Source organism: Cydia splendana, chromosome 18 (genome assembly GCF_910591565.1).
Source record: "Cydia splendana chromosome 18, ilCydSple1.2, whole genome shotgun sequence".
NCBI lineage: Eukaryota > Metazoa > Arthropoda > Insecta > Lepidoptera > Tortricidae > Cydia > Cydia splendana.
In genome coordinates, this window is record NC_085977.1 from 4,288,861 (window position 1) to 4,316,797 (window position 27,937).

Here is a 27,937-nt window from a genome sequence, read left to right on the forward strand (position 1 = left end):
TAATCAGAAGACTTACAATTTTTTCTGTTAGTGGCAGTGGCAGCCCTGAGGTAGTGAAGATGCAATGCTTGCCCGCCTGTCGGGCACTTCGGCGTCGCGTGTAGGTTTATAGCTCTTGCCCGACTAGCGGGTATGCCGGCATCTGAGTAAAGTTTACGAGTGCCGGAGAGTCGGGTACGCGGTGTCGAATGTGTTAAGGTGGCCAGATACTAACAGGTGGCCAGTTACTAGCGAATTACCCTATATGCCATAAGTTAGATATCTATAAATAATTAAGTAACAATAGAATCCTATCGTTCACTGAGGAACTAGGAATGTGGAAAACATTTCCAAGTAATTATCACAGTAAGATGAACATGGTTTACAAAATATGATATACTATAAAATTAACTCTACTATAATTCGTTTTTTTAGCATTAGAAAAAAAGTAAACAATCTTGACGTGTCTTGTAATTGAAAAACACTTTTTAAAAATAAGTCACGGTAAATATGTAACAATTATGAATCTAATGCGATCATTTATATTCTTCTGCTTTCATAAGTAATAGTTTCTTATTATTAAAAAGCGTTTTTCAATTAAAAGACATATCAAGATCGCTTACCTTCTTTCTAATGCTAAATAAAACGAACTATAATTAATGTCTTCGTGAATTCTAGCTTTTTATTTAATTAGAAGATTTTATATTCAAGTTTCATCGACTTATTACATGGCTTAATTTAATAACTTATAAAAATACCAAGGACAAAAAGAATTAATATAATTCTATGATTTAAATCACTTTTAACAATTTAATGTTGAAGTTACGACGGCCAGATTTCGTATTAAAACATTATTCGTAACAAATCAAATTGATGTATGATTGAAATTATTTGAGACTTCCAAAGACTTTTAGTGTATACACCTGCAATAATATGTTACGCAACGAAGGCCGCAAAAATATCTGAGACGATCTTATTTGTAGAGCCATAAAAGCGTGTCACATATTTTTGCGGCCTTCGAAGAGTAACATATTTTGGCAGGTGACTGTACTTAATCAGAACAAACTTGCTTTGACCATACATATTTATAAATAATTGCAATCAAATAAATTGGCATTTTAACTTATAAAATCAACGCCATTATACCACAACATTATCTAAGTATACACCTTAAATAATTTTACGCGGTGTAGTCAGCGCAACCCTAAGCGCTCTATCGCACTGACGTCCAATTTTTTGCGGGTACGGCTTTTTAACGTTCAGTCAACATTCAAACCTTGCCCCACTGTATGGCGATGGACACCTGTTGGTCACAGATTGGACAGAACGGGGATTATTCGCTCTCCCTGTACATTAATTACAATTTACAAATCTAGCAATGTCTTCCAATCGAACCTGCCCGAGCTGGAGTTGATCGCGGGCGGGCAGGGCGGCGAGACCACCTGCCAGGGCTGGTCGCGCACGGCGGCCAGCGCGCAGTAGGGCACGCGCAGCAGCTGCGGGCTCAGCGTGTAGGGCTGCGCGGAGGCGCCGGGGCTCAGCCGCTTCAGCGCCACCACCATCATGTCGAGCGTGGCCGCGTGACCGATGAACATTATGTTGCCGCCTGAATAATTGTAGTTTGTGTCACAAGGGATCAAAATTATATATTCGGAAGTCAAGGGCGTACATTGAATCCTGAATGAAGCGATGGATTCTAACGTAGAATCCTGAGCGTAATGAGGGATTCAAGTGTTAACGCCCAAGACGAAATAATTTTGATACCGTGTGACACATACTGTTTTCACATCAACTATGAGGAAAATAAAAAAATCTTAGTGTTGACACAATCTGATGCTTAAACAGATTATTTAAGCTAAAAAAAGAATGTGCATAAAAAATGTAAAAATAATGTGCTAGAACAAAAAAGTGTTACTTTGATCCCTCCTAGCAGGGAAGAAAAGTGCCACTTTGATCCCTCCTAGCAGGGAAGAAAAAGCCCTTTTCGGAATAGGTTTCGTAAAAAATTAATTAACATGTTTGGAAACCCCCAACCCGGTGGAACTATATTGATAAAACGTGTATAAGAACCACCGCTAGAAAACCTGCTCTCAAATAATAAAAAAAATCAAATCGGTTCACCCGTTTGAGAGTTACGGTGCCACAGACAGGTGAGACATGTATACACACACATATCTCACTTTAATTTGTAAATTAATTACATAGTTACTAGTTGTAAACATCCTCTTATTTTATTTAATCTCTTCTTAAATTAATTAACTTTAACTTTTCCTTGTATACTAAGTCTTAGTCATTTAAATAAAATATGTCTTTGTACATAATATTTTCTAATGTCAACTGCATTCTAGGAGCCCAAGTCACAGGCATAGCCTAGTTTAGGATCCACCTGTGTTCATGTGTCTGTAAGATTGTTTTCTATTGTTCTTATTCTTATTTTACGATACCTTCTTCCTCAGTTTCCTTGACCACTGAATGCATAACTAGCTCGTTCCTTTTATAAAATTCTTCTAAAGTCTCTGATGTGGTAATGTCCAATTCTATGTACGGCTTGTAACTGTAAAACAAAACGATTACTTTGAAAGACGACTATTAATTGTAAGTTTATATCGAGTGTGTGTATTTGATGTAATTTAAGAGGCCAACAGATTACCAGTTCGCCGGACGATATCAGCCTGTCAGTTGAGCTGATTTAGACGGCGCGCGAACTCGCATGCGATTTTAGTTACATTGCGGACTGTCGGTTACGTCCAATTCAACCGACCGATCAAAAACCGCAATGTAATGAAACTCGCATGCGAGTTCTCGCATCGTCTAAAATGTCTAAATGAGCCCTTAATCGCAAAAGGTGACAGTTCCGAACAACTGACAGGCTGATATTGTCCGGCGAACTGGTAATCTGTGGGCCTCTTTAGAGTCTCCACACGTTAAAAGCAGTAGTACTCACTTCAAGTCGACGTTGATTCCGGCTTTGTGGAGCTCCTGCGGCGTCATGAAAGGAGCCATTCCTTTGGGCAAGTGCCAGTTCTTGTACTCGAACAGACCCGGCTCCACCTTCACCTTGAGCGACGGGTCTTGGTAACCTGGAAAAGTAAAATGGTACTATAATTGTAGGAAATAGAGCAAATGGATCGATTAACTATTTCTTGTTATTTTGTCGCGTCACTCAGGAAATAAAGATTTTTTTTTTAGTCGAGACTCAGAAATCTTAGAAACGCGAGCTCATTCGATTCGATCCTACTAGGAAACTAACTTATCACAAGTTTTTTTTGTCAAGTCTAAAGACTTCCTAGGGAGTATGAGTGTACGCGTACACCCACACTCTTTAATTTAGTCCTAATGTATATAAGCTCTTACATTATGTAAATAAATAAATAAATATAAAGGACATTTTTTACACATATTGACTAAGCCCCACGGTAAGCTCAAGAAAGCTTGTGTTGTGGGTACTTAGACAACGATATATGTAATATATAAATACTTAAATACATAGAAAACAACCATGACTCAGGAACAAATATCTGTATCATCATACAAATAAATGCCCTTACCAGGATTCGAACCCGGGACCATCGGCTTCATAGGCAGGGTCACTACCCACTAGGCCAGACCGGTCGTCAAAAGATGACAGACAGAAGATGTAGTGCATAATTGTTTTCCATCGTATTTCCTCGGAAACGTTAGTATTTGTCATGCTACTTCAGTCAACCTCAGTACTTTTTGTACCGAGACTGACTGAAATACCAAGACACGCTCGTACGTTTCCGTGAAAATACCATGGAAAATAATTATGCACTACATCTGTAAGGATAAGAAACAGAATAAATCATCGGTAATAGAACAGGATGTGGATAAGAAACACCACGCTGCGCTCTAAAACCAGCATTGCTGATGTAGGCGAGAAAACCGCTAGGCTCAAATGGGACTGGGCCGGTCACGTCTACCGCATGCATCCGGAGAGGTGGGCTAGCTTAGCCACCAAGTGGAAGTGGCCCAAACGGAGATGGCAGGATGACCTGGACAGCTTCCTGACGGGCACCTACGCCAGCCGGAGCCCCACGCCCACCAGCGTCGCCTGTAGCCGCCCCACTCGGGTCAGAGGGGTGTCTTACCCTCCAGCATGCAGTGCGCCGTCTCCACGCAGCGCAGCGCGGCCGAGGCGTACACGTGCGAGACGGGCACCTGCGCCAGGCGGAGCCCCTCGCCCACCAGCGTCGCCTGCAGCCGCCCCACTCGGGTCAGAGGGGTGACTTACCCTCCAGCATGCAGTGCGCCGTCTCGACGCAGCGCAGCGCGGCCGAGGTGTACACGTGCGAGACGGGCACCTGCGCCAGGCGGAGCCCCTCGCCCACCAGCGTCGCCTGCAGCCGCCCCACTCGGGTCAGAGGGGTGTCTTACCCTCCAGCATGCAGTGCGCCGTCTCGACGCAGCGCAGCGCGGCAGAGGTGTACACGTGCGAGACGGGCACCTGCGCCAGGCGGAGACCCTCGCCCACCAGCGTCGCCTGCAGCCGCCCCACTCGGGTCAGAGGGGTGACTTACCCTCCAGCATGCAGTGCGCCGTCTCGACGCAGCGCAGCGCGGCCGAGGTGTACACGTGCGAGACGGGCACCTGCGCCAGGCGGAGCCCCTCGCCCACCAGCGTCGCCTGCAGCCGCCCCACTCGGGTCAGAGGGGTGTCTTACCCTCCAGCATGCAGTGCGCCGTCTCAACGCAGCGCAGCGCGGCCGAGGTGTACACGTGCGAGACGGGCACCTGCGCCAGGCGGAGCCCCTCGCTCACCAGCGTCGCCTGCAGCCGCCCCACTCGGGTCAGAGGGGTGTCTTACCCTCCAGCATGCAGTGCGCCGTCTCGACGCAGCGCAGCGCGGCCAAGGTGTACACGTGCGAGACGGGCACCTGCGCCAGGCGGAGCCCCTCGCCCACCAGCGTCGCCTGCAGCCGCCTCACTCGGGTCAGAGGAGTGTCTTACCCTCCAGCATGCAGTGCGCCGTCTCGACGCAGCGCAGCGCGGCCGAGGTGTACACGTGCGAGACGGGCACCTGCGCCAGGCGGAGCCCCTCGCCCACCAGCGTCGCCTGCAGCCGCCCCACTCGGGTCAGAGGGGTGACTTACCCTCCAGCATGCAGTGCGCCGTCTCGACGCAGCGCAGCGCGGCCGAGGTGTACACGTGCGAGACGGGCACCTGCGCCAGGCGGAGCCCCTCGCCCACCAGCGTCGCCTGCAGCCGCCCCACTCGGGTCAGAGGGGTGTCTTACCCTCCAGCATGCAGTGCGCCGTCTCCACGCAGCGCAGCGCGGCCGAGGCGTACACGTGCGAGACGGGCACCTGTGCCAGGCGGAGCCCCTCGCCCACCAGAGTCGCCTGCAGCCGCCCTACTCGGGTCAGAGGGGTGTCTTTGGAGTACGAGTCGCAGCCGCCCACTCTGAAATATCAGAGTCAAAGTCAAATGATTTATTTGTAAACATAGGTAACAGTGTTGGTACAAAAAATATGTCTGTGGCCCTAGTGAAAAAAGGTACAAGTCTTCCGCGGCTTAGGTGTAAAAGGGCATAAGTGTTACGTGGGACTTACACCCTTTTACACCTGCGCTGCCCAAGACTTGTACCCTTTTTCACTAGAGCCACAGATGTGAGAACGCTATGTTTCGCCGACAGGCATACAAATTGGAGTATGGAATAGTATATCACTAAAATGTTTTGGATGTCTGACAACTCGGAGCGGTTTACGAAGCCTACTGAGCTCACAATCACTGGTGGCACGTTGGAAGGTTGGAACTGGAATAAATAGTGGAGAAAATGTGAATATAAATATTCCTTTTTTTATCTTATGCATTGATTTTTATGTTATAACTGTTTTGAGCACCCGGCGATACAAATGAGACGCAAAGTCAACTAACAGCACAGAATAAATAACAGTACTACCGAACAGAAAGGACACTTCCTACAAAACCGAAGTTTGACAGCGGTTCAGGGTCCAATGATGCTGTCCCTTTCTAATGTATGGCCCTTTCGGGTATTAAGGGTTGTCAAAATTCAAGTCAAAAGGACGTGAAGTGGTGTCAACCCTAATAATTGCTCGGAGCAATGCTGAGCCGAACGGAGCCGAGAATGGCCGATCGGAGGAGTGTCCCCCCACTGCTAACAGACCGAAAAGGTTTACAGGAAAACAAAGATACATGTCGGACTCACCGTTCGCCGAGTGTGAGCGGCATGTTGAGGTCCTTCCGCACGTAGTTGCCGGCCTCGTCGAAGCAGAACGGCACCCACGACCCGTACGTGAGGTCCACGCGCTCGCCGTGCCGCATCGCGAAGAACCAGCGCCGGTCTGACCGGCTATACAAGTCGGACTCTCACCGTTCGCCGAGTGTGAGCGGCATGTTGAGGTCCTTCCGCACGTAGTTGCCGGCCTCGTCGAAGCAGAACGGCACCCACGACCCGTACGTGAGGTCCACGCGCTCGCCGTGACGCATCGCGAAGAACCAGCGCCGGTCTGGCTGCAACAACCATTACCGGTTGCTTGACTCCATATATAGGACTATTAAATGTGCATCAGATCAAACGATGAAAGATCGATGCCAGCTTGTTATTTTTGGTTGAATCAAGATTATTAACAACAGCGAGCTCGCGCTTTAAATTCTCACCGATATTTATGATGATAAAACTACCTTCATTTGTTTTATTGAATAATAAATCACCACTCCAAATGCCGTTTCAATGGATCGTTACTGCCTTTAGTGATACACAGTGCAAATTCAAATTTTGGGTTCCTAAACACCGTTTTCAAGAAGAACAGTCTATATATACCGAAAACCTGTTAAAACGAACTTAAACATACCTTTGCTTTTGCTTCTCCATCACCAGTTCCTTGTGTATTTGATTTCCAGTCGATACTAGTGCCTGAAAATAATAATTATTATATGTAATTTGTTATGAGAAAGATGAATATCTCTTTATGGAATAACTATGTATGTATAAATAAAATAATAACAGCATAACTTACAAACCTGGGTTATAAGCTCGAAACGAAAATCGAAGTTCGTTAATTTCGAGCAACTAACTCTATCGCAGTGACTCTAATTACGCCTTTATTGGAGTAAAAGAGAAATATGCCCGAATGTTGCGAACTTCCATGTTCGCAGTATGGCCCTCTGAATACAACATTAACTACTGCTGAGCCATCACTACCCAAAATTTAACAATAACAACCACTTACCCTGCGTAATGTTTAGAATACTATCGCTCTTCTAATTTTAAACGAACGACTCGCCGCTCCTTTCCTTTCTCCTGGCGAGAGGGGGAGGGCGAGAATTTGGCAACAACCACTTACCACTTTTCAGCCATGACCACGTTCCAGTATTTCCGCCACTCATTGTAAACCTCCTCCGACTCCTCGTGTCCTAGTCGCGTGGGGTCCGGCCACCTCCCGTCCGTGTTCGAGTCATCAACAACCACTTACCCTGCGTAATGTTTATAATACTGTCACTCTTCTTTTCAGCCATGACCACGTCCCAGTACTTCCGCCACTCGTTGTAAACCTCCTCCGACTCCTCGTGTCCTAGTCGCATGAGGTCCGTCCACCTCCCGTCCGTGTTCGAGGCATCAACAACCACTCACCCTGCGTAATGTTTATAATACTGTCACTCTTCTTTTCAGTCATGACCACGTCCCAGTACTTCCGCCATTCCTTGTAAACCTCCTCCGACTCCTCGTGTCCTAGTCGCGTGAGGTCCGGCCACCTCCCGTCCGTGTTCGAGTCATCAACAACCACTTACCCTGCGTAATGTTTATAATACTGTCACTCTTCTTTTCAGCCATGACCACGTCCCAGTACTTCCGCCACTCCTTGTAAACCTCCTCCGATTTCTCGTGTCCTAGTTGCGCGGCGTCCTCGTGCGGGTATCCGGCCATCTCCCCGTCCGTGTTCGAGTCTGATTCGGACTTGCAATCTGAGCCTGCAAGTTTAATCTCAAGTTATTGCCTTGTTTACTATCATCAAAGAGAATAGATAGTATAGAGGGGTCCTGTCATAGTAAATTTACTGCCATCTATCGACACACGACTAAAACTCAAAATGAAAACTTATAAAATTATCAAAAAAATGTATATACATATATGGATAAATGATTTTATTATTTTTATATCATTTTGACCCATGTTCTTTCACTGATATCTATGTGTTAAAATTGTTAAATATGAAACGATGTCGTCACGCCATCTAGCCGAGCATGAGCTAAAGGTGTGTGCGCCATCTATCCGAGAATGACCTTTTCTTGATTTTCAAGGCACGTTTTTTCCTTAGACTTTATTCATCTTATACGAAGTTACATGTCTTTGCTATCATATCATATTACGTACGCAAAAAGAATAGAGTGTATAGAGGCGAATTGTCAAAAAAAATGTAACCACTGTAAATTTACTGCCATCTTTCGACAGACGATTAACACTGTTAGAACGCCATTTGACTTTGATCGTTATTCTTTCACTGATATGTGTTAACTTGTTAAATATTAACGCCATCTACTCGAAACTAGGCCAAAGGTATGGTGCAATGTTTTCGAGCGATGGCGCCATAACCTTCAGCCTACGCTCGAGTAGATGGCGTTAATATTAAAATTTAACAAGTTAACCCATATCAGTGAAAGAATAATGATCAAAGTCAAATGGCGTTCTAACAGTTTTAATCGTCTGTCGAAAGATGGCAGTAAATGTACTGTAGCTACATAATTTACCATGACTGATGACAGTAACTCTCTATTTTAAATTCTCTTTGACGTACGAATGTGGTGTGGTACAGTCGAGTTCACAGACATCTTTACAAGCTAATGGCTTCGTCACACAGGCGCGTTTTCCGGGCGGGGCGTGAGCGGGGCGCGCCGCTTTTACATATAAAACGCTCACACCCCGCCCGAAAAACGCGCCTGTGTGAGGGAACCTTTACATTCCAAAAATATATTTACGCGCCTCTAAGATACTGTTAATATGGTCGTGTAAATATATTCCTGGAACGATAACTTGTAAAGATCTTTGTGAACACCGACCGTGCCAGAATCGTTATGACGGAAGTTTCATTAACATTTTCGGTTTCAACAGTGGTTGAATAGTTAAAGATGATTAACGTTAGCCTATTTAAGCGTCCCTGATAAAAGTATACAATTTTTAGGGTTCGGATTCCGTACATCAAAAGGAAAAATAGCTTATAGGATCACTCGTGTGTCTGTCTGTCTGTCCGACCATTCCTCCCCTTTATCTCCAAAACTACAGTCTAAAATTTTGAAAAAAAAAATACACAAGATAGTTCTTTACCTATAGATGACAGGAAAACCTATTAGAAATGTGCAGTCAAGCGTGAGTCGGACTTAATTGCTTAGTTTTTTGATCCGTTCCCTACGGGTTTTTTTAACCCTTAAATGCATAGTGTTGCCAAATGTCTACAAAGCATTAGACAGCTCACAGATTTAAAAAAAGGCTTAAGTTCTTGAAAACACCTTTATACCAAACGTCAAGTAGTAGGGTGATGATTTAAGGGTTAAATTAACGCAATATTTTTGATTTATAAAAATTACATTCGTTTTAAGACTAAAAGTCGGAAAGCTTGGAAAAATCCAGAATTTGATAATTTTTAGTATGTGATATTGAACGGTGTTTTCGGGGTTTGTAATTATTTTATATTTAAAAACTTTATCATAGGTATATCACAAATAGTGTACTATCTAATGGTAGTAAAAAATTTCATATATCTATTACTGAAAATTACATATTTACATAAATATGATTTAGCCAATTCAACTTCTAACACTGATTTCGCAGTGAAAATAGAAGTTATATTTTTTTTTTACTATTTTTCCTAGAATCGGCAAACAATTATGTGATACATATATTAATTTCGGGCAAAAAGAAAAAATCATGCATTTAAAAGGGTTAAAGACCTTTCATTCTCGTTCCACATAAAGAAATACATTGTTAAAAATTGGGTAATGTACGGAACCCTTGGAACGCGAGTCCAACTCGCACTTGACCGGTTTTTATTGATTTGCCTGATCCACTCGACTGACTCGAGCATGGATAGACACATGTCAACACATGTTATATTTTCCAGAATGGAAGCGGCACCAGTAGGTACCATCAACTCCGTTCGGTTGGTAGGTACTAAACTAATTTAGCAAAAAAGGGAATCTTGCACAAATAGGTATACCTACTACCTACTAGAATAGAAACATATTTATTGTATATCTTTTTTGTTACAAATTATGTCCGCTTAGCGGTTGTGGGTAAAATTACATATGTCTTAAAGATCTAGTAATTTAATCTATGTGTATATTTTACATATTAGGTTATGGAGGAATTCAGAATTCATTCATATTCATAAAAAAGGAGCCCTAGGAGGAATTTTACGGTTGCTGACGCGTTTACCCCTCCCTAGCTTATCTATATATGGCACTTCCCCGATTCTTGTGCTGAGCAACATTGGGTTGAATTGACCGTATCTTGTGTACGTTGGACCTGGAGTATCTAACCCTTGAATGCACAGTTTATCCAGTCTCCGTATCATATTATGGTGTAGATCATGTACTCTTATGTGCCATGGGTCTTCATCAAGCATTTCCCATAGATGTTGGAAGTGATCTAGGGAAGTTGCCAGCCGACTTTAATGCCATTCTGTACTGACGCTCAATTGATTGAAGGTTCGTCTTGCTAATTCTTGGAACTAGTTGTACTATACCGTAATCGATAATAGGTAGTAGGCAAGGCATGCTTAAATCACGGTTAATTTTGTTTCTATATTTACTTTAGAATACCATCCGATTATTGGAGAAAGCATTCCTCTCACACTTTTAGCTCGAGCGATTACCTTCTTAATATGTTCGTTCATACTAAGTCTCTTGTCCAGTATCACGCCCAAATATCTTACGCTTTCTTTATATTCCAGTACTGACCCTTTAAGCTTCACAGTCGGTTTGTAGCCTTTTCTCGAAGTGCTTCTGGATTGTTTCCTTGTAAACATTATACACTCGGTTTTATCCACATTGCACTGTAAACCCCATCGTTCATAGTAGTCTATAATTTCTTTAGCCGCCCATGTAGCCCTTGTCGTAGCATGGTTAGGTGTATCAGATGCGTTTAATATGCAAAGATCGTCCGCGTATTGGGAGAGCATTTGTCCCGCGATTTTTGTATTCGGTAGGTCGTGCACGTAGAGATTGAATATCACTGGTCCCAATATAGACCCCTGGGGTACACCGTTGGGCACAATTTTTTCTTCTCCTGTAACCGTTCTGTATTTGCCTCTTATTTTTCGATTGGTAAGATAATTTTCAATAAGCTTGATGACGTTATTTGGTATATCAGCATCTTGGAGTTTACGTGTGAGTCCCTTATGGTTAATATAGTCAAAAGCTTTGCTTAGGTCGGTTGATATCATGGCTACACTGTGACCCCCAGCCAGTGCGTCACAGATGAACTTGGATGTCCTTAGGATCTGGGTGCTGGTTCCTTTACCGCTCATAAATCCGTGTTGGAAATTGGAAATTAGTACACTGCATACATCCATTATTCTTTTGTACATAATTCGTTCACAGTTCAGATTTTGCCCATTATGTTTATTAATGTGATATGTCGGTATGACTTAGGCTCTTTGTGGTTTTCTCCTGATTTATGCAATAATATACACTCGCCAAGTTTCCATTTGTATTACATCAGGTAGGCAATATTATATGATTATCTAAGGTTCCGATGTCAATTAGGTAAATTAGTACGATAATATTAATTGAAGTTTATTATTATACTCTTGACATATTCCTGTTTATTAATATAAATCAATTTCATTAGACATAGACATAGACATAGACATCCTTTATTGGTAATGATAAATTACAGGTCACAACTTACATATTATTCAATTATTATAACTAAGACATTATTTACATATTATTTACATATAACTTATTTGTTCATTACGGTCACAACTTATAAATTAGATATCAAGCTTATTTAACTTAATGTTTGCAATAAGAAATCCGCAACGCAGGCTTCGTCCGGTGGCCACAAATGCAAATCAGCAACATGCCTCGTCCCAAACATACCAAGGATGATATCCGCAACAGGCTTCGTCATTATAAAATCTAAGTTAAACAATATTTAACCGTCACGAATCGTACCTGGCTCAAATGTTCCCATTACGCTGGCAGCGTTACCGCGCTGAATAGCCAATGAGATCTGCTGGACCAGGTACGATCCGGACCGAGGGTCGCACCCCCTGTCCCTCAGCCGCCGACCCAAATCCCTCACAAAGTCCCTAGCCTCCACAGCCCAATATATAATATTAATTAGTGTTGTTAACATGTTACCTAAATAATAAATAGTAAACACACAACACGTGTTTCTCATATCGGCATGGTAGCTTTATAATCAAAGGTTTATCTTCTGCACAAATATTGCTTTATCCGACTTGTATCGTGTTAATGCATGCAATTGTTATATCACGAATCGATAATATTGATAAGAGCAGGCAAAACATTAGAAAGATAAGTGCTAATTGTCATTTAATTTACATAACTGACGCATGAAAATTAAGAAAAAATCTTCAATGTCAGAAAAACACGGTTCACATATAACAATATTGGACAATTCTGTAAAATAATTACTTTCATAAACAATTCATTCATGTTTTAGGTACAATCGCCTGCGCTCGCGGTGTTCCAGTTAAGAAAAAAATGCCTTTCTCCTTGCAACCGAGCGGCTACCTGGCTACCTGCAAGGCGTTCAAACGAGTATAGCCCTAAGGGTGGAACACCGCCAGCGCAGGCGATTGTACATGTACATATATTAAATTTACTCAATGAGTGTACTACTAACATTGAACTATGAACTACTATCACGCTTATAAATCCAGCCTAAACCGTGTAGTACGCTATTACCAGTGATCGGGCAACCATATAACATAGAACTCGTCTTTAAGACGAAACAGGAGCTGAGTTTTAAATATTTTAGGTAAATATACCCGTCTCGCTAACGGAAGCGGCACCTAAAAGTAGTGCGATAAGGACAAGGCGAAAAATCCTGCGTAAAAATCTCAAAAATCGAGGTTTCGTACTCCTCGTTTCCTCCTCCAAAACTTAACCAATCGTAACCAAATTTGGAAATCTAAATGATTATGAAATTATCTGTGTCGGACCGTTTTGCTTTTTTGGCTAATTGATATCAGTTTTGAATGCCACGCCTCTCATTGCGGCATAGTCAATTAGGCCATTTTGACCATTTTTGAAGGGCTCTAGCGCCTTAAAAAACAAAAATATCAAAAAAAGCAAAACGGTCCGACACAGATATTGACAATATTAATCTGTGTTGAAAAAATCATTGCTCTAGCTTCAAAAACCACGGAGGAAAACGAGGAGTACGTTTGTATGGAGAAATTACCACTCCCGTTGGCTCTTAGGTATGTACCTATAGTCTGACAAAAAAGAGTAGAAATTAAAAAGTGGCAATACTGTAGTGTCGTCCCTTTCAAATCAATTTATATAAGAAAACGGGTCGACACTACAGAATTGACACTTTTTAATTACTACTCTTTTTTGTCAGACTGTAGTTTACTTATTTTGAAACAAAATAATTGGTGACCTTACACGTCTGGTTTTAAAAAAAGCAAGCCAAATAAACTCCGGGTAGTTCTATGCACAGTTTTGACACCTTGCACTATTGTTAAACATTAAATCATATAATATTAACAATATTTTCCTTACCGCTGTTATTCCCAAGCGATATAGCGCGGTGTAGCGTCCACGCGTCTGACTCCGCCGTGCGTCGCGTGAACACAGCCGGCAAGTAGCCGCTCACGCCTGAAAACAGCCTTAACTACACATCCGGCACATGCAAATAACAAGCCTGTGCATTGGAGATAAAGATCATAAACGCTTGCAAAAAGTGCGGCAAAATTTTTAGAATAGGTTATAAAGGCATAGAAATGATGACTGATCAAATAACAATTTGATTCAATGGAGATAAAGTTAAGATACGCTGAAGGAAAACATCGTAAGGAAATCGCAAACTCGTACATATGCGATGCAATTCAAAGGTGTATGTGAAGTCCCCGATCCGCATTGGGCTAGCGTCGGGACGTATTATAGGATGAATTATGTATTTATTTTTTATTTAAAGTTTTTTCAGAACAGGGCTCCAGTTAAAATAATATCTGAAGCATCCAGATGCAATTGTCAGCAATTAAACAACTTTCAATAAAGAGACAAAGTTCTAATTACGCTCGTTACATTGATGGCAAAGCAAACTAATCACGACTCATATTTAATTACACAAACGGGTCTACCGCGATATAATTTCATTGTTTTTACCTTTAATTCCGACGTTTCAGCTGAGTCTTTCCGTGACCACAGCTGGTGCAACTCAGCTGAAACGTCGGAATTAAAGGTAAAAACAATGAAATTATATCGCGGTAGACCCGTTTGTGTAATTAAATATGTGTACAAAACGCGAGAGTTTAAAGTGTTATAATCACGACTCATTTCGTAAGTAATAAGGTTGAAATTTACTTACAAACAACTTCTTAGTTCTTACGTTACTAGAAAAAGCGTTAGGCTTTACAGTTTGAAACGCTGATATGACTTCCTCTTTGATTACAATAGCATCCTATTAGTCAAACAAATTACGACTTAATTGTTAAGTGTTAAGGTCGGATTGAGGTTGGCGTAAAAAATGGATGACTAGCAAATAGTTGGGATCGAATGGACCGTAGACAATTCAAGACGACACGATTATCATTATTATAATCTACTGGATCAAGTGAAGTGACGGCGTGGAATGATTTACCGTACTGACAACAACATTCTTAACTAACAACGAAGGAATAAATCGAATTACATATTTATATTAAATATTTTGATTTGTGTTTTTAGGGTTCCGGGTTAAAACGGGACCCTATTACTAAGACTTCGCTGTCCGTCCGTCCGTCCGTCTGTCACCAGGCTGTATCTCATGAACCACGATAGCTAGAGAGTTGAAATTTTCACAAATGATGTATCTCTGTTGCTGCTATAACAAAAAAAAAAAAAAAAAAAAAAAAAAAAAAAAAAAAAAAAAAAATTAAGGGGGGCTCCCATACAACAAACACGATTTTTTTGCTCTATTTTTTGTTGATGGTGCGGAACCCTCCGTGCGCGAGTCCCACTCGCACTTGGCCGGTTTTTTAGTATTTAGTTACATTATTAAATTATGAACCAGCGACCCGCCCCGGTTTCGTACGGGTTACACAAAACCTTAACAAATTATACACATAAACCTTCCTCACGAATCACTCTATTAATGTATAGGTGCAAACCATATGAAAATCCCTATTAAATATATTAAAAACGGGTCACTCACGTATTTACCTAATATATTTAATATGTCTGTGTCTCACGGAAGTTTTGTCATATGAAAATCCGTTCAGTAGTTTTTGAGTTTATCGCGAACAAACATACAAACAGACAGACGCGGCGGGGAACTTTGTTTTATAAGGTGTATAGATAAATAACAATCGTAAGACGTCGGTTCGATTCCGCCCTCGGCCATTGGAGGGCTAGGTCGCCTTCTACAAGCTTTTATTTAGTTTCACCTGACCGTTGTCTGTAATCAAATCTTGCAAGTTAAATTTGATCCACTTCCCGGTTTCCGATTGAGCTGAAATTTTGCATACATACGTAAGTCGGGTGACAATGCAATATTATGGTGTCATCGAGCTGATCTGATGATGGAGACCAGAGGTCAGGACCAGGACCAGAGGACCAGGTCACAGAGGAGAGGAGAACTCTGTGATTAAACAACGAAACCTAATTGTTTGGGGTTTTTAGAACTGTCTCGATGAGTAATTAATTGCCTGTGGAAAGAAAAGTACAGTCAGCGATAAAAGCTTGTACCAAAAATAAAATTTTTGCCAAAAACTTATTTAGCTTTATCCTACACCAGAACAGATGGTGCAGCAAAAGATTGCTATGTCGCCAAAATGCTTCGAGCAACACCGGCTTCCGACACATCGGAAGGGAGGGGCCCAAGCGATATCTCACCGTACAAATCTTTCTGCCATTTTTCGCGGGGGGAAAGGTGCACACAGTCGCACTTCTCACACACTTACATACAAAATCCAATCTGTAATGACGACACAAATACATAGAAAATGACACACGTCAAAGACAAATCTTGCAAACCTCGATCTCTTTTTGTGTACGGACGAGTGACAAGTGTCACAACACGCACACTAACACATTTTCGTTGAAGTATGTTATTGTATTCTGAGAGATGAGAAGTCGGATTTGTCGCTCGACCGATCCGCAATTTGTACTGAGCGAGCAAAATCGATAAATCCAACAATTACATGAGACTAAAATATAATAATTGTGTTTGAATGTAATTAAACGTATGATATGTAAAAAAACATATTACATGTGAAATGTAACACTTTCTTTTTGTAAATTTGATGTCCCCGACCTCTTTTTTTAACAAAAAACCGAGCAAACAGGCATTTTTGTGCAGCAGTGTTCACGCGCGCGTCTGGACTCGGTCTAGTGAAAAATCCAAGTGCAACTAGTTTTATTACCCGCGCTAGACTAGATTGACGCGCTAATCTTGTACCTCGGCAGAGGGGAAATAGTGCGAATGCCGCCTCCCTTCCGTGTTGCTCGAAGCCAAAATGTTTTTTTTTTTTAGTTTTTGACGAGTATGTTGATTGATTGTATGTATGTTAGTCTGTAAGGTACAGAGAAGTTGCTAAGCGGGCGAGGAGGAAATGCTATTTGATTATTTTTTGTATATTTCAGTTTATAACACTCAAGTTCTTAGCTGACTATCGGTAGGTAATGTATTACCAATAAGCAATACTAATTGTCAATTAATAAAAGCGTGGTCGATGGTATCGTCAACTTTCTCAACATTAGTCTACCAGTACGATGCATTACGAGTAACATTGCCTGGCTTAGTGATTGTTTGTAAATAGTATTAGGTAGTAAATGTTTTGTGAATTGTAAAATAGTTTTCAATGATCACGGAAGAGCGGGGCCTCCCAACACAGGCAAATATATTGCTTACCGGGATACACCATCCCTCAAATTATATGTGTATACAGTTTTTTTATGAAATAAAGAATTTTGTATTGTACATATATCTAATTACTAATAATGGGAAAATCGCAACCTTTAATCATAAAAAAAAATCGTAAAAATTCTTCGTTCGAGTACCCCGAACTGTATGTACATTAGGTATATAAAAATGCCAAACAACTGTCAATTTAAACAATAGTCAATAACTATGTAATTGTAATAAATGAAAATGAAAAAAGTTTATTGTATAAAATTAGACATACAGTAAATCACGTCCCTGTGTCCCGATCTAGGAAACCCTGTGTTACAGGACCCAGTTTCGTTAGTTCCGTTAATACTAAGACCTACCTTACCTTTTAAACCCAACCTTACCTACCTTTAAAACCTTACCTTTGGTACCTGTGATACCTTTTAAAATCACAAAACTTTCCGACAAATTGACCACACAACACAGGAACTCTATTAGACTGCACACTTGAGTGGGACTCGAGAGTTGAGTGGAGACGGAGTCGCTAACAATTTCTTATAAAACATAGCAATCAGCCTAACGCGGTGACTAACCTGATAACGTTACAACGCTGCTTTACACTATTGGTAATTCAACTACGAAATAGTACATTGTGCAATATGGGGCGTAAGCAGGGGCGTATTTACCCTAGGGCCATCCGGGCCATGGCCCGGGGCGCCAACCCCCGAGGGCGGCATATGCCGCCCCTAGCGGATTGCATTTTGTTTTTCTTCCTTCTAGGACGGCGAAACGTGGCCCGGGGTGCCAAATTTCAAAATACGCCCCTGGGCGTAAGTTGAATATTGCAAACGAGAGTAAGTTAAATCGCGACGGCTTGCCGGAGCGATTTATAGACTCGAGTTTGCAATATTATTACGCCCCGAGTTACACACAATGTTTTTCATCACACTTGCGATACAAAAATTAAGTAAATATAAAGACAAAAAACTGTTAATTATGGCACTAGAAACTTCATAACTCCCTAGGGAGAACGCTTTTTCTATAACTCACGCTAAACCTGTGTGCAATTCCACATTTACTGAGCGAGTGTGATGAAAAGATATATTTCTTTTACTGATACTTCTTTGTTAATTCTAGAGGTAGTTAAATATGTTAGGCTAAATTCAGAAAAGTCTCCGAGGAAAATATGGACCAGAGGCGACACGATCTAGATCTGGCGAAACATAGATTAAGAAAATCTGCTCTCTGCTTACTCGTATTAGGACCTAAAATTTATAATGAGATCCCAACGAGTATAAAAACGTTCGCACCAACTTAGGATTTATATTAAAACTGAATTAAGTCATTTTTAATCCAAAAGGCCTATTATTCCGTTGCTGAATTCTTGAATTGTTGCTCGACGATTAAATACTATTTTGAATTTTTTTGTCATTCTTAGAATTTATTGTTGTATTTTTCTTTGTATTAATGTGTTTATGTTTGACATCCATCTCGTATACCTATGTACCTAATTATAACACTTTCAATGAATGATTACCTAATACAAATAATATGAATATGAATATATGTATGTCGGCGGCCGATCGTAAGATCAGGCATATCGTGAAATTCCTAGGCATATCGTGAAACGTGAAAATCTTTGACTCGTTCCCTGAGTCGACGGAGCCCCGCTACGCGGGGCTCTATTTCTGGGCAGTTTGCCCTTCGGGCATCTGAAGCAACCTATCTTACCTATGTATTGGTTTAATGTCACTATCGTCAAAACATTACACAGGAGCATTACGATCTGCCTGATCTTACGATCGGCCTACGACATGTATACAAGAATTGCTCGTATAAAGGTATAAGATAATGAACAGTGTAGCAATGGCTTTATACTGATAAAAACCCCAGTGTCTATCTTACAACTTGGCCTTGAGAGGTTGAATACTCTGTAGGTAATGTTGAGCTAACATGAATTAAATGTTTTTATCTAAATCACTATCATAACCTATACCTACTCTGTATCTTTAGGTACCTATTTAAATAAATGTAAACAAACAATTTGTAAATTTTCGGGTAGTTATAACATTTATTGGTTAACCAACCAAATACAAAACCACCTGGATCTGTCAATGAACGACCTGACTTTAACCTACATTATTTGATCATGTAATGTTTTCATCTACCCTCAACTGGCTTAAGGAGCCATTTGAGGGTAGATTTTGTTTACTTTTTTACGAAACAGGTCAAAACCTGCACAATGCGCACCTAAAAAACCGAATTGTAGGTATTGTTCCGCCGGCCGAATATTCAGCGGCCGGATACCGAATATTCGGCCGAGGGTCAGGCCGAGTATCCGGTATCCGGCCAATCAACTATCCGTTGCATCTCTAATACAGAGTATAGGGAGGTGTGATATGGGATTATATTCAGAAACGATAAGCTAACCTATAATAAGTAACAAACCTGTATCAGTGGGTGCATTGTAATTTTAACTTTACGTTGTCGATAGCCGATACCTTAAAAACATAATAACATTCAAATTTAGAACATCTCTGAGAAATAGAATCTACAGCTCGACCCTCGACTGATTAGAACAGAGGCCAAATCAAATGTCTTCGTTTCTCAGAGATGTTCTAAATTTGAGTGTAATTAAAATATCGGTTATCGATAACGCAAAGTAAAAATTACGATTCAATCACAGAAGAAGGTGTGTCAATATAGGCCATTAGCTTATCGCTTCTGTACATATTATAGGGAAGTTATGATATGGAAGTAGATAAAATGTATTGTTTTATTAACGTATGATATACCTAGTAATTAATGGCTTAATATTGATAAAAAATAGCATCAGATGTCACGATCGCGACACGATACGGCCGTCAACTTGGCATTGATAGATTATTGCATTGAGTAGGAATAGGTATTCTAGAGATAAACTAAGGTGACATTTAGGTCTGCTAAGGTGACAGTGCGGCTGGCTGTTGAAAGCGGGAAATCGGGAGCTTAAAAATAATACAAAAGTTAATCACGGTCAATATCCTGGTTGATATAAGTCTAACAGCTACGAACTTAAACATTGTCATGCCATGAGCTCATGAGTCGTGAATACTCCGTAACTCCCTGGTCGTGATCACGGCATGATCATGATCAGCTAAATAGCTGCCCATGCGCAGTGATATCACTCTTTCTTGTAGTTGTCGTTCACGGTGTGTCAGCGTATTTTGAGCGGCAGTGTAGTTACATCGCGAGTATGAGTGATGATCACGGCGTGATCATGATCAGCTGATCATCACTCATGAGCTCATGGCAATGTTTTTAGGGTTCTGTAGCCAAAATGGCAAAAATGGAACCATTACAGTTTCGTCACGTCCGTATGTCACAACCATTTATCTCAAGGTATCTGAGGTATATTAGAAATATTAGAATTACATTTTGAGTAGGTAGTATTTTGTGAGCCGCTATTAAGTTCAAAACTTAACATTGATCTACTAGACCAGCGGTCGGCAACCTTTTTTGCGTAGTTTTAGTGGCGTAGTTAACGATGAGTAAGTTGACGCGGGCCGCACTTTGTTAATATTTATGACTTTATTAGACATTGTCGTTTCTCAATATTACATAGCCAGAGAGGCTCGCAGGCCGCAAGTGACAGTTTCACGAGCCGCATACGGCCCGCGGGCCGCAGGTTGCCGACCGCCGTACTAGACGACGCCAGATGCTATGCAATGGTTGCAAAACTTGGATATTGCCTTATAAAAAAAATACTTATAGTAAACTAAAAATAGCATTTCAAGTGGCATAATACGTCATTTTTGAGTTGTTGAAATTTCGATTCTAATTCAACTAATCAAATTTCAAATTTAAATGTGTCCGGGAGCCGGTTCCTGCCACATCAAGGGCTAGGTAATTTTGCCTATGTAACTATATAGCCATACGATTAAATAAAATAGACTTTATTACTGTAAAGTTCAAATTTATACTTCTTGAGACAATGGACTCGTACTAATTAATCATCCATTGTATTTATTCAAGACATTGAATACCGTATGCAACATGCACTGATATTGATAAGATAACGAAACAAACCTATACTCTGTATCTTTAGGTATTTAAATAAGAGTAAACAAACAATTTGAAAATACCTACAGCCTACTTGGGACGAACAACTGGGCGCCGCCCTGTTGGTCGTCCTAAATACCCTTGGGCAGATAGAGTGGAGGCAGATCTCCGTGTGCTCGGCGTCGGCGAAAGCTGGCGGGATACCGCTCGCTCTGGACCGATCAAAGTGGCGTGCTCTTGTGTTGGAGGCCAAGACTCATTTTGGGTCACCGCACCAACCAAGTAAGTAAGTAGTAAGTAAGTATAACATTTATTGGTTAACGAACCAAATACAAAACCGCCTGGATCAGTGGACTGAACGACCTGACTTTAACCTACATTATCTGATCGTGTAATGTTTTCTTCTACCCTCAACCATCAACTGCCTTAAGGAGCCATTTGAGGGTAGATTTTGTTTACTTTTATTTAAATACCTAAAGATACAGAGTATACGTCCTATGTATACCGAGACTAAAACATCGTGCTATCTCCATTAATCTAGATAAAACCAACCCCGAAACGTGCTATTTTATAGTACGGAAGCCGAAGGTTTGTTAGCTTTGCATTTAGATCGAGTTAGAACCTTCAACCGTGTGCATTGTTCTAACGATATCGCTACTGAAGTATTTACACTAACTATACAGTCTTTAAACAGTGATATATCCGGAAAATGCCTTTTATAAGTACCTACATCACTAGTTACCAGTGGCGGCGCGTCCATAAAAGCCGATTCCCACCGGCTTGCCTGTTTTTGGACGTTTGAGTAGAGTTGTAAAGGAAATATGTAAGCCGAATTAGCCCCGGCTTGCCTATGGATATGTTTGACGCGCCGCCACTGCTAGTTACATACCATCTCCCACACTATTAACTGTCCATCTATGGACCTTATGCGTTTTGTAATAAGGTCCACCGATTGAGTTAAGAATGTTGCTGTTTTTACACTGTATTTTTATAAACTCCGTTAATTTTAAGGGTGCATTCCTGAGCTTATATTAGGTTCATTTCTTAAAGACCTGTATTCTAACTCTACTTTGAAGATAATCAATAATTTATTATTGTCTAATAGGCCTTACGAGCGTGTACACTTGCCTTACGGCCTGATTACATATTAATTTGTGTTTAGTACGAGTTCATACATTTGCTACAAGCGCAGGTATAATCTCGGGCTCAAGATGTCGATATGTCATCATAGTTTAGTTAAATATGATGCCAGTGTTTCAACAACGCTATATGCAGCATTTATATTTTTAATGAAAAACAAATACGAAATTTAACTAGGTATGCCATTTAGTTTCCTTAAATGTACTTAGCCATGCGCTGAAGTTAACGGAGTCTTATAAAAACACCGTGTATATATTTTAATATATACACGGTGTTTACTGTACGATAGTAAAGATAAGACACTATTGTAAACATAAATTTATCTTATCAACGCGAATATAAATAATTACAAACAAATAATAACTCCAAGGCTTCTAACATAAGTCTCAAAATACAAAAAACAACTTTGGTAACCATAGGCAACAAATTCTTTGTTGTGGCACCGGCCGGCGAATACAAGTTTGGACGCTATCCAAATAACTTACAACAAGGTTACGAAAAGAGATAACAACCAAAGTAAACCAACGGTCAAAGTGCAATCGCACGAACGCTAGCAGCTAAAAGTAAAGTACAATTTAGAAATATATTAAAGAAAATAAAAACTAACCTTCCTTCAGTGCCAGTAACCGTACGCAATTCATGAATTTAGCCATAGTGACGTCACGATCAGATTATAAATAGTCCTACCAGCTTGTTTGTGAAGTAAACCGCGAATGTGTGAGTGACGGTGACGGCACGGCGGCTTGGTGTTGCCACCTTATAAACATTCCTGATTATAGGGGTAAAGTCATGATTCAAATTTCTTTACAAGTTTTACGAATAAAATTAATTGTAAAAATGTTTCACAGTACCTACCAATTAATCACATCAACCGTCAGACTTGTAATCTGAGTTAGACCGTCTATGGTTAGGGCACTTTTTTGTGCAGTCCCCGAGCACCAGTTCCAGCTCGTCGCTCGCTAGCGGCGAGTAGCCCTGCGTCACTGTGTGCACCTGGTGATACAAGGGAGTGCTACGTACCCGTCAGCCACGAGGTGCCGGGCACCCAGCCGTCCGGCGAGCTGTCGAACGCCTTCTCCTCGATGTAGATGTAATCCCCGAGCACCAGTTCCAGCTCGTCGCTCGCTAGCGGCGAGTAGCCCTGCGTCACTGTGTGCACCTGGTGATACAAGGGAGTGCTACGTACCCGTCAGCCACGAGGTGCCGGGCACCCAGCCGTCCGGCGAGCTGTCGAACGCCTTCTCCTCGATGTAGATGTAATCCCCGAGCACCAGTTCCAGCTCATCGCTCGCTAGCGGCGAGTAGCCCTGCGTCACTGTGTGCACCTGGTTAAAGAGACTAATATAAATACAACTTCTTTTATACTTATTCTCACATCCTGAAATAAAAAGTGATTGACAGCAGTATTGTTTTACTTTTTATTCAGGCTTATTATTTATCGCAAGGCGGTTGCACACTGGTTAAAAAACATTTATGGAACAGGTTTATTTATGGGACACTATATTGAGCGTTCTCAACGTTGAGCAACGTAAATAAAAGGGACTTTAATTCATGAAACGTATGAGATTTAGCATCAAACTTTCGCGTTTTCAATACTTAGGTACTAATGCCGGGGCCACACTAACGGGAAACACCTTTGATTATCGCGATAATTGACACATTTCATACGGCCACACTGGGATTATCGCGATAATCAACGGCGTTTTCTGGCGTTTCCCGTTAGTGTGGCCCCGGCAAACGATATGTACCAAGTCTAACGCGAATAAATTAACTAGTAAGTTTCACTGGTGAATCGGGTGATGGAGGCGGACAACTGACGTATCGGCAAATGTAAACACAGATACGATTGTGCAACTACCCGAAGAAAGTATATGAAAAGTTGTGGGTAGACATCACAAACTTAAACAACCCACAAGCCTCACATATAACTAACATTACATGTTAATTATTTTCGGGTTATGGTTCCGTATAATATTTATACTATAAAGTGAAACGCCCACGAATGTCAGTTTACTATACCTAATTCTGGATACGAGATTCGGTCGTCGATCATTTGTTGGGTAACTACTGTTCAGAGAAAGTTTTACACTGTTACCTTGTTTTCGGGTCGAAAATTTAGAGACCCCAGCTCTATATTATCAATTTTTCACCAGCCCCTTCAGCCCGTCGAACGCCGCCATTTCGAAGTGTTATATATATATTTTTATTATTTATTTACACAATAAAAAATACACAGCAATATCCATTACACATATTTTTTCGCCAAACTGCATGACAGTTTGTTGGTGAACGGTAGCACTCAACAATCTTCCTCAATCTACTGTGTAAGGTATAACACTTAACACTTTCCTGACCAGTCGTTAGGCTTTATCTCATTGCAACAGGGTTAAAAACTGGTCAGAGAACTGTGACGTCGATGGAATATTTGTTTCAGGTAACATACTTAAATACAATCTTGTATCTAGTACTATGCTATATTATATGCTGCAGCGACTTTACAAGCGCCTCGCAAGTTTATTCAGTCTAACATTGACACAACCTGGTGATTAGCGAACTTGGGATCCCTGGAGTAGAGCCGCAGCTCCCAGCTGGATGTCTCCAGGGGCTGCAGCTCGTCCACCAGCGCCTTAAGGCCGTCGAACACCGCCACCTCGAAGTGATATGCTGCAGGGACATTACATGCACCTCGCAAGTTCATTCTGTCTAACATTGACACAGACCTGGTGATTAGCGAACTTGGGATCCCTGGAGTAGAGCCGCAGCTCCCAGCTGGATGTCTCCAGAGGCTGCAGCTCGTGCACCAGCGCCTTAAGGCCGTCGAACACCGCCACCTCGAAGTGATATGCTGCAGGGACATTACATGCACCTCGCAAGTTAATTCTGTCTAACATTGACACAGACCTGGTGATTAGCGAACTTGGGATCCCTGGAGTAGAGCCGCAGCTCCCAACTGGATGTCTCCAACGGCTGCAGCTCGTCCACCAGCGCCTTGAGGCCGCCGAACGCCGCCACCTCAAAGTAATCTGCTGCAGCGACTTTAAATGCGCTTCGCAAGTTTATCCTGTCTAACATTGACACTGACCTGGTGGTTAGCGAACTTGGGATCCCTGGAGTAGAGCCGCAGCTCCCAGCTGGATGTCTCCAAGGGCTGCAGCTCATCCACCAGCGCCTTAAGGCCGTCGAACGCCGCCACTTCGAAGTGGTACGCCAGCGTGATGTGGAGGGACTTCACGTGCGCCTCTAAGTTAATGGCTACAGTAGAAATTGATTCAGTAAAAAGAAAGATGCGAACAAAAGTGAGATAAATTTTATGCTGCTTTTTTCCTGTTATTTAAGATATAGTAATAAGTATTTTACAATTTCTGTACATCTCTTTAGAACATTGAATTTTCTGAACATTTCTTTACAAAATATAAAAGTTGCAAAAATTTAATATCACTAACTATTCAAAACAATATCTAAAACCTGTAATAGTTTATGTAACTGTAACATCAGTATTATTTTGAGTTAACAATTCATTATTAAACTTATAAGTAATTAAAAATATAACACTAAACTACAGCAAAGTAATAAAAAAAAAAACGAAAATAAAATTATGATAAAATAACATGCAATAAGCAGGATTGCATGCTTCATAACACATAATAATTAAAATTTAAAAAAATCAACCAGCTGCATAATAATTTTATAACATCATCAAAAATTACATCTTGACATTGATAAAGCTGATTTAGCTAAATAACATGTCAGATTATTGTCACCATCTTCCTCGTGTTGTCCCGGCATTTTGCCACGGCTCATGGGAGCCTGGGTCCGCTTGACAACTAATCCCGAGAATTGGCGTAGGCACCAATTTTTACGAAAGTGTCTGATTATTGTAAAAGTTTGTAGCAATAATGAGAATGTGTGATTTATTTACCTTTACAAGAACATGCAGCCTCTTCTACCACCTCTCTAGTTTACTGATAAATAAAAGGATGACAAATTAAATAAATAAAATACAAGCAGTCTAAGGTAAGGGTCTCTTACATTTAATTGGTTTTTCTTGGGGCATTGTGCACCAGGGGAAACATGTCCCCAATGCATCCAAATGTTCATATGTATCCATGGATACACCCACTGTATGGAAACAATCTATGCTTAGTATTTTAATACATCATATCACTTTTAGTGTAAGAATCTAGCTGAAAAAGCAGTGTATTGATAACAGTAGGAATAGTGCATATAAAAAATTTATAAGGTTAAGAATTTCTTTATTTTTTTCAATAACCAGTAAAAGGGTGCTAGCACTAAGACTAGACTTTAAAGATACATGTAGATACAAATACTAGAGACTTAGCTAATTTCCAACACCAAATTAATTCCTCTTACACCAAATAGTGCAGTCATTGACAATCTTTTCACAGCCACATCTCTTTTTTCCGTAATACCTTTTGTAACACAATATTGTTTTAGATTAGCAGGGCAGAGGAAATATAGCATCAAATACTTATAACTGCTAGCCAAAAACTGATATAGAAATCCAAACCCTAAAGAGGAAGGATAAATAGAAATATTATTAAAAGTCAATTTTAAACTTACATAAGGTTGAAACTTGCTTAACGTACTGGACTGCTATCTTTTTCAAGTACTCAGCATGTTCCTCGGACACGAAGAGCCCCATGAAGTTCTGTGAGATGTAGGGGTCCAGCTTCAGGGGGCAGGCCGGGGGATCCCCCACTGTCTCTATAACACTTTTCACTGCTTTAGCCAGTTGCAGGGACATCTCATCAGGTGCCTGAATGAATGATTTTATTGCCATATCAAAATATAATCCAATTTAGCCTATTTAAAGAAATTTTGTTTTATTACTTTGTTTATAGTAAAATAATTGCCACACTATGATTTAAAAAGCTCCGAATGTGCTTAGAAATGTTAAAATAGTTTCTGTTTTTACAAGTTTTACCTATTTTTTGGCTAGTGTGAAACATTGCTACATCCTAAACCCCAAAGTATGGTTATTGGACTTCCTAATTAAACATGAAAATAAGAAACTGGGCATATCCAATCAGGAATACTGTTTGGCAGCATATTCACTTTTTTACATACATGTACAAATTTCACCTACCTTAAAAAATGAGACTAGTGTAATATGAGGGGGGAAATTATGAGCTCCATTCCACCCTCCCAACTTCTTAGACTTGGCCCAGAAGTCGTGCAGTTGCGTAAGCAGCGCGCCCGTCGGGTTCGCGTACAGAATGTACTCGCGCGGCTCATCCGCGTCGATGTACGTGTCGTTTACGTGCGTCAGCAACCAATCCGACGCCAACTGCACGCTGCGATTCCCCGTAGCAGCCAAAGCCTTCAATCTACAACACACAAAACAACTTCAGCAACTCACAATAACAAATAAAACCAACAAACTTGTCAAAACTCACGCCCGGTGTCTCGGAAAACCCATCTGTAGAAGTATTTGCAGCGGCGAGGCATCCTGTTTAGAAGGCTTGCTGGATGGCGAAATTTTCCTAGGAGGAATGTTAGCCATAGTTCTTATCTGGTTTCGTAGACTACACCAAACACGCTTCATAAAAACAGCACAAGATAAAAACAACGAATACCGTACGCAAACAGCGTCGGTTGTTTAGAAAAATACTGTCAGGTCAGTGTCAAATTGACAGCTGGTGTAAAAAAAATCATGGCTATGTTCGAAAACGAGTAGTATACTAGGTGTGATCTACCCGACAAAAATACAAGC

The 27,937-nt window shown here is 41.0% G+C and overlaps 1 protein-coding gene across 1 annotated transcript; it reads right to left on the reverse strand.

Moving 5' to 3' along the window:
* Positions 1-224: 224 nt before the first annotated feature.
* On the reverse strand, positions 225-27,865 carry LOC134799372 (ecdysteroid-phosphate phosphatase). The gene is made up of 14 exons (XM_063771782.1): positions 27,621-27,865; positions 27,311-27,551; positions 26,785-26,980; positions 26,233-26,322; positions 25,286-25,455; positions 23,390-23,528; positions 13,713-13,808; positions 7,749-7,928; positions 6,812-6,873; positions 6,331-6,470; positions 5,233-5,399; positions 2,924-3,059; positions 2,424-2,533; positions 225-1,585 (listed from the first exon to the last, which is right to left on the reverse strand). Exons 1-14 carry the CDS (start codon positions 27,767-27,769, stop codon positions 1,344-1,346), a joined length of 2,118 nt encoding a protein of 705 aa, XP_063627852.1. The 5' UTR covers positions 27,770-27,865; the 3' UTR covers positions 225-1,343.
* Positions 27,866-27,937: the final 72 nt, after the last annotated feature.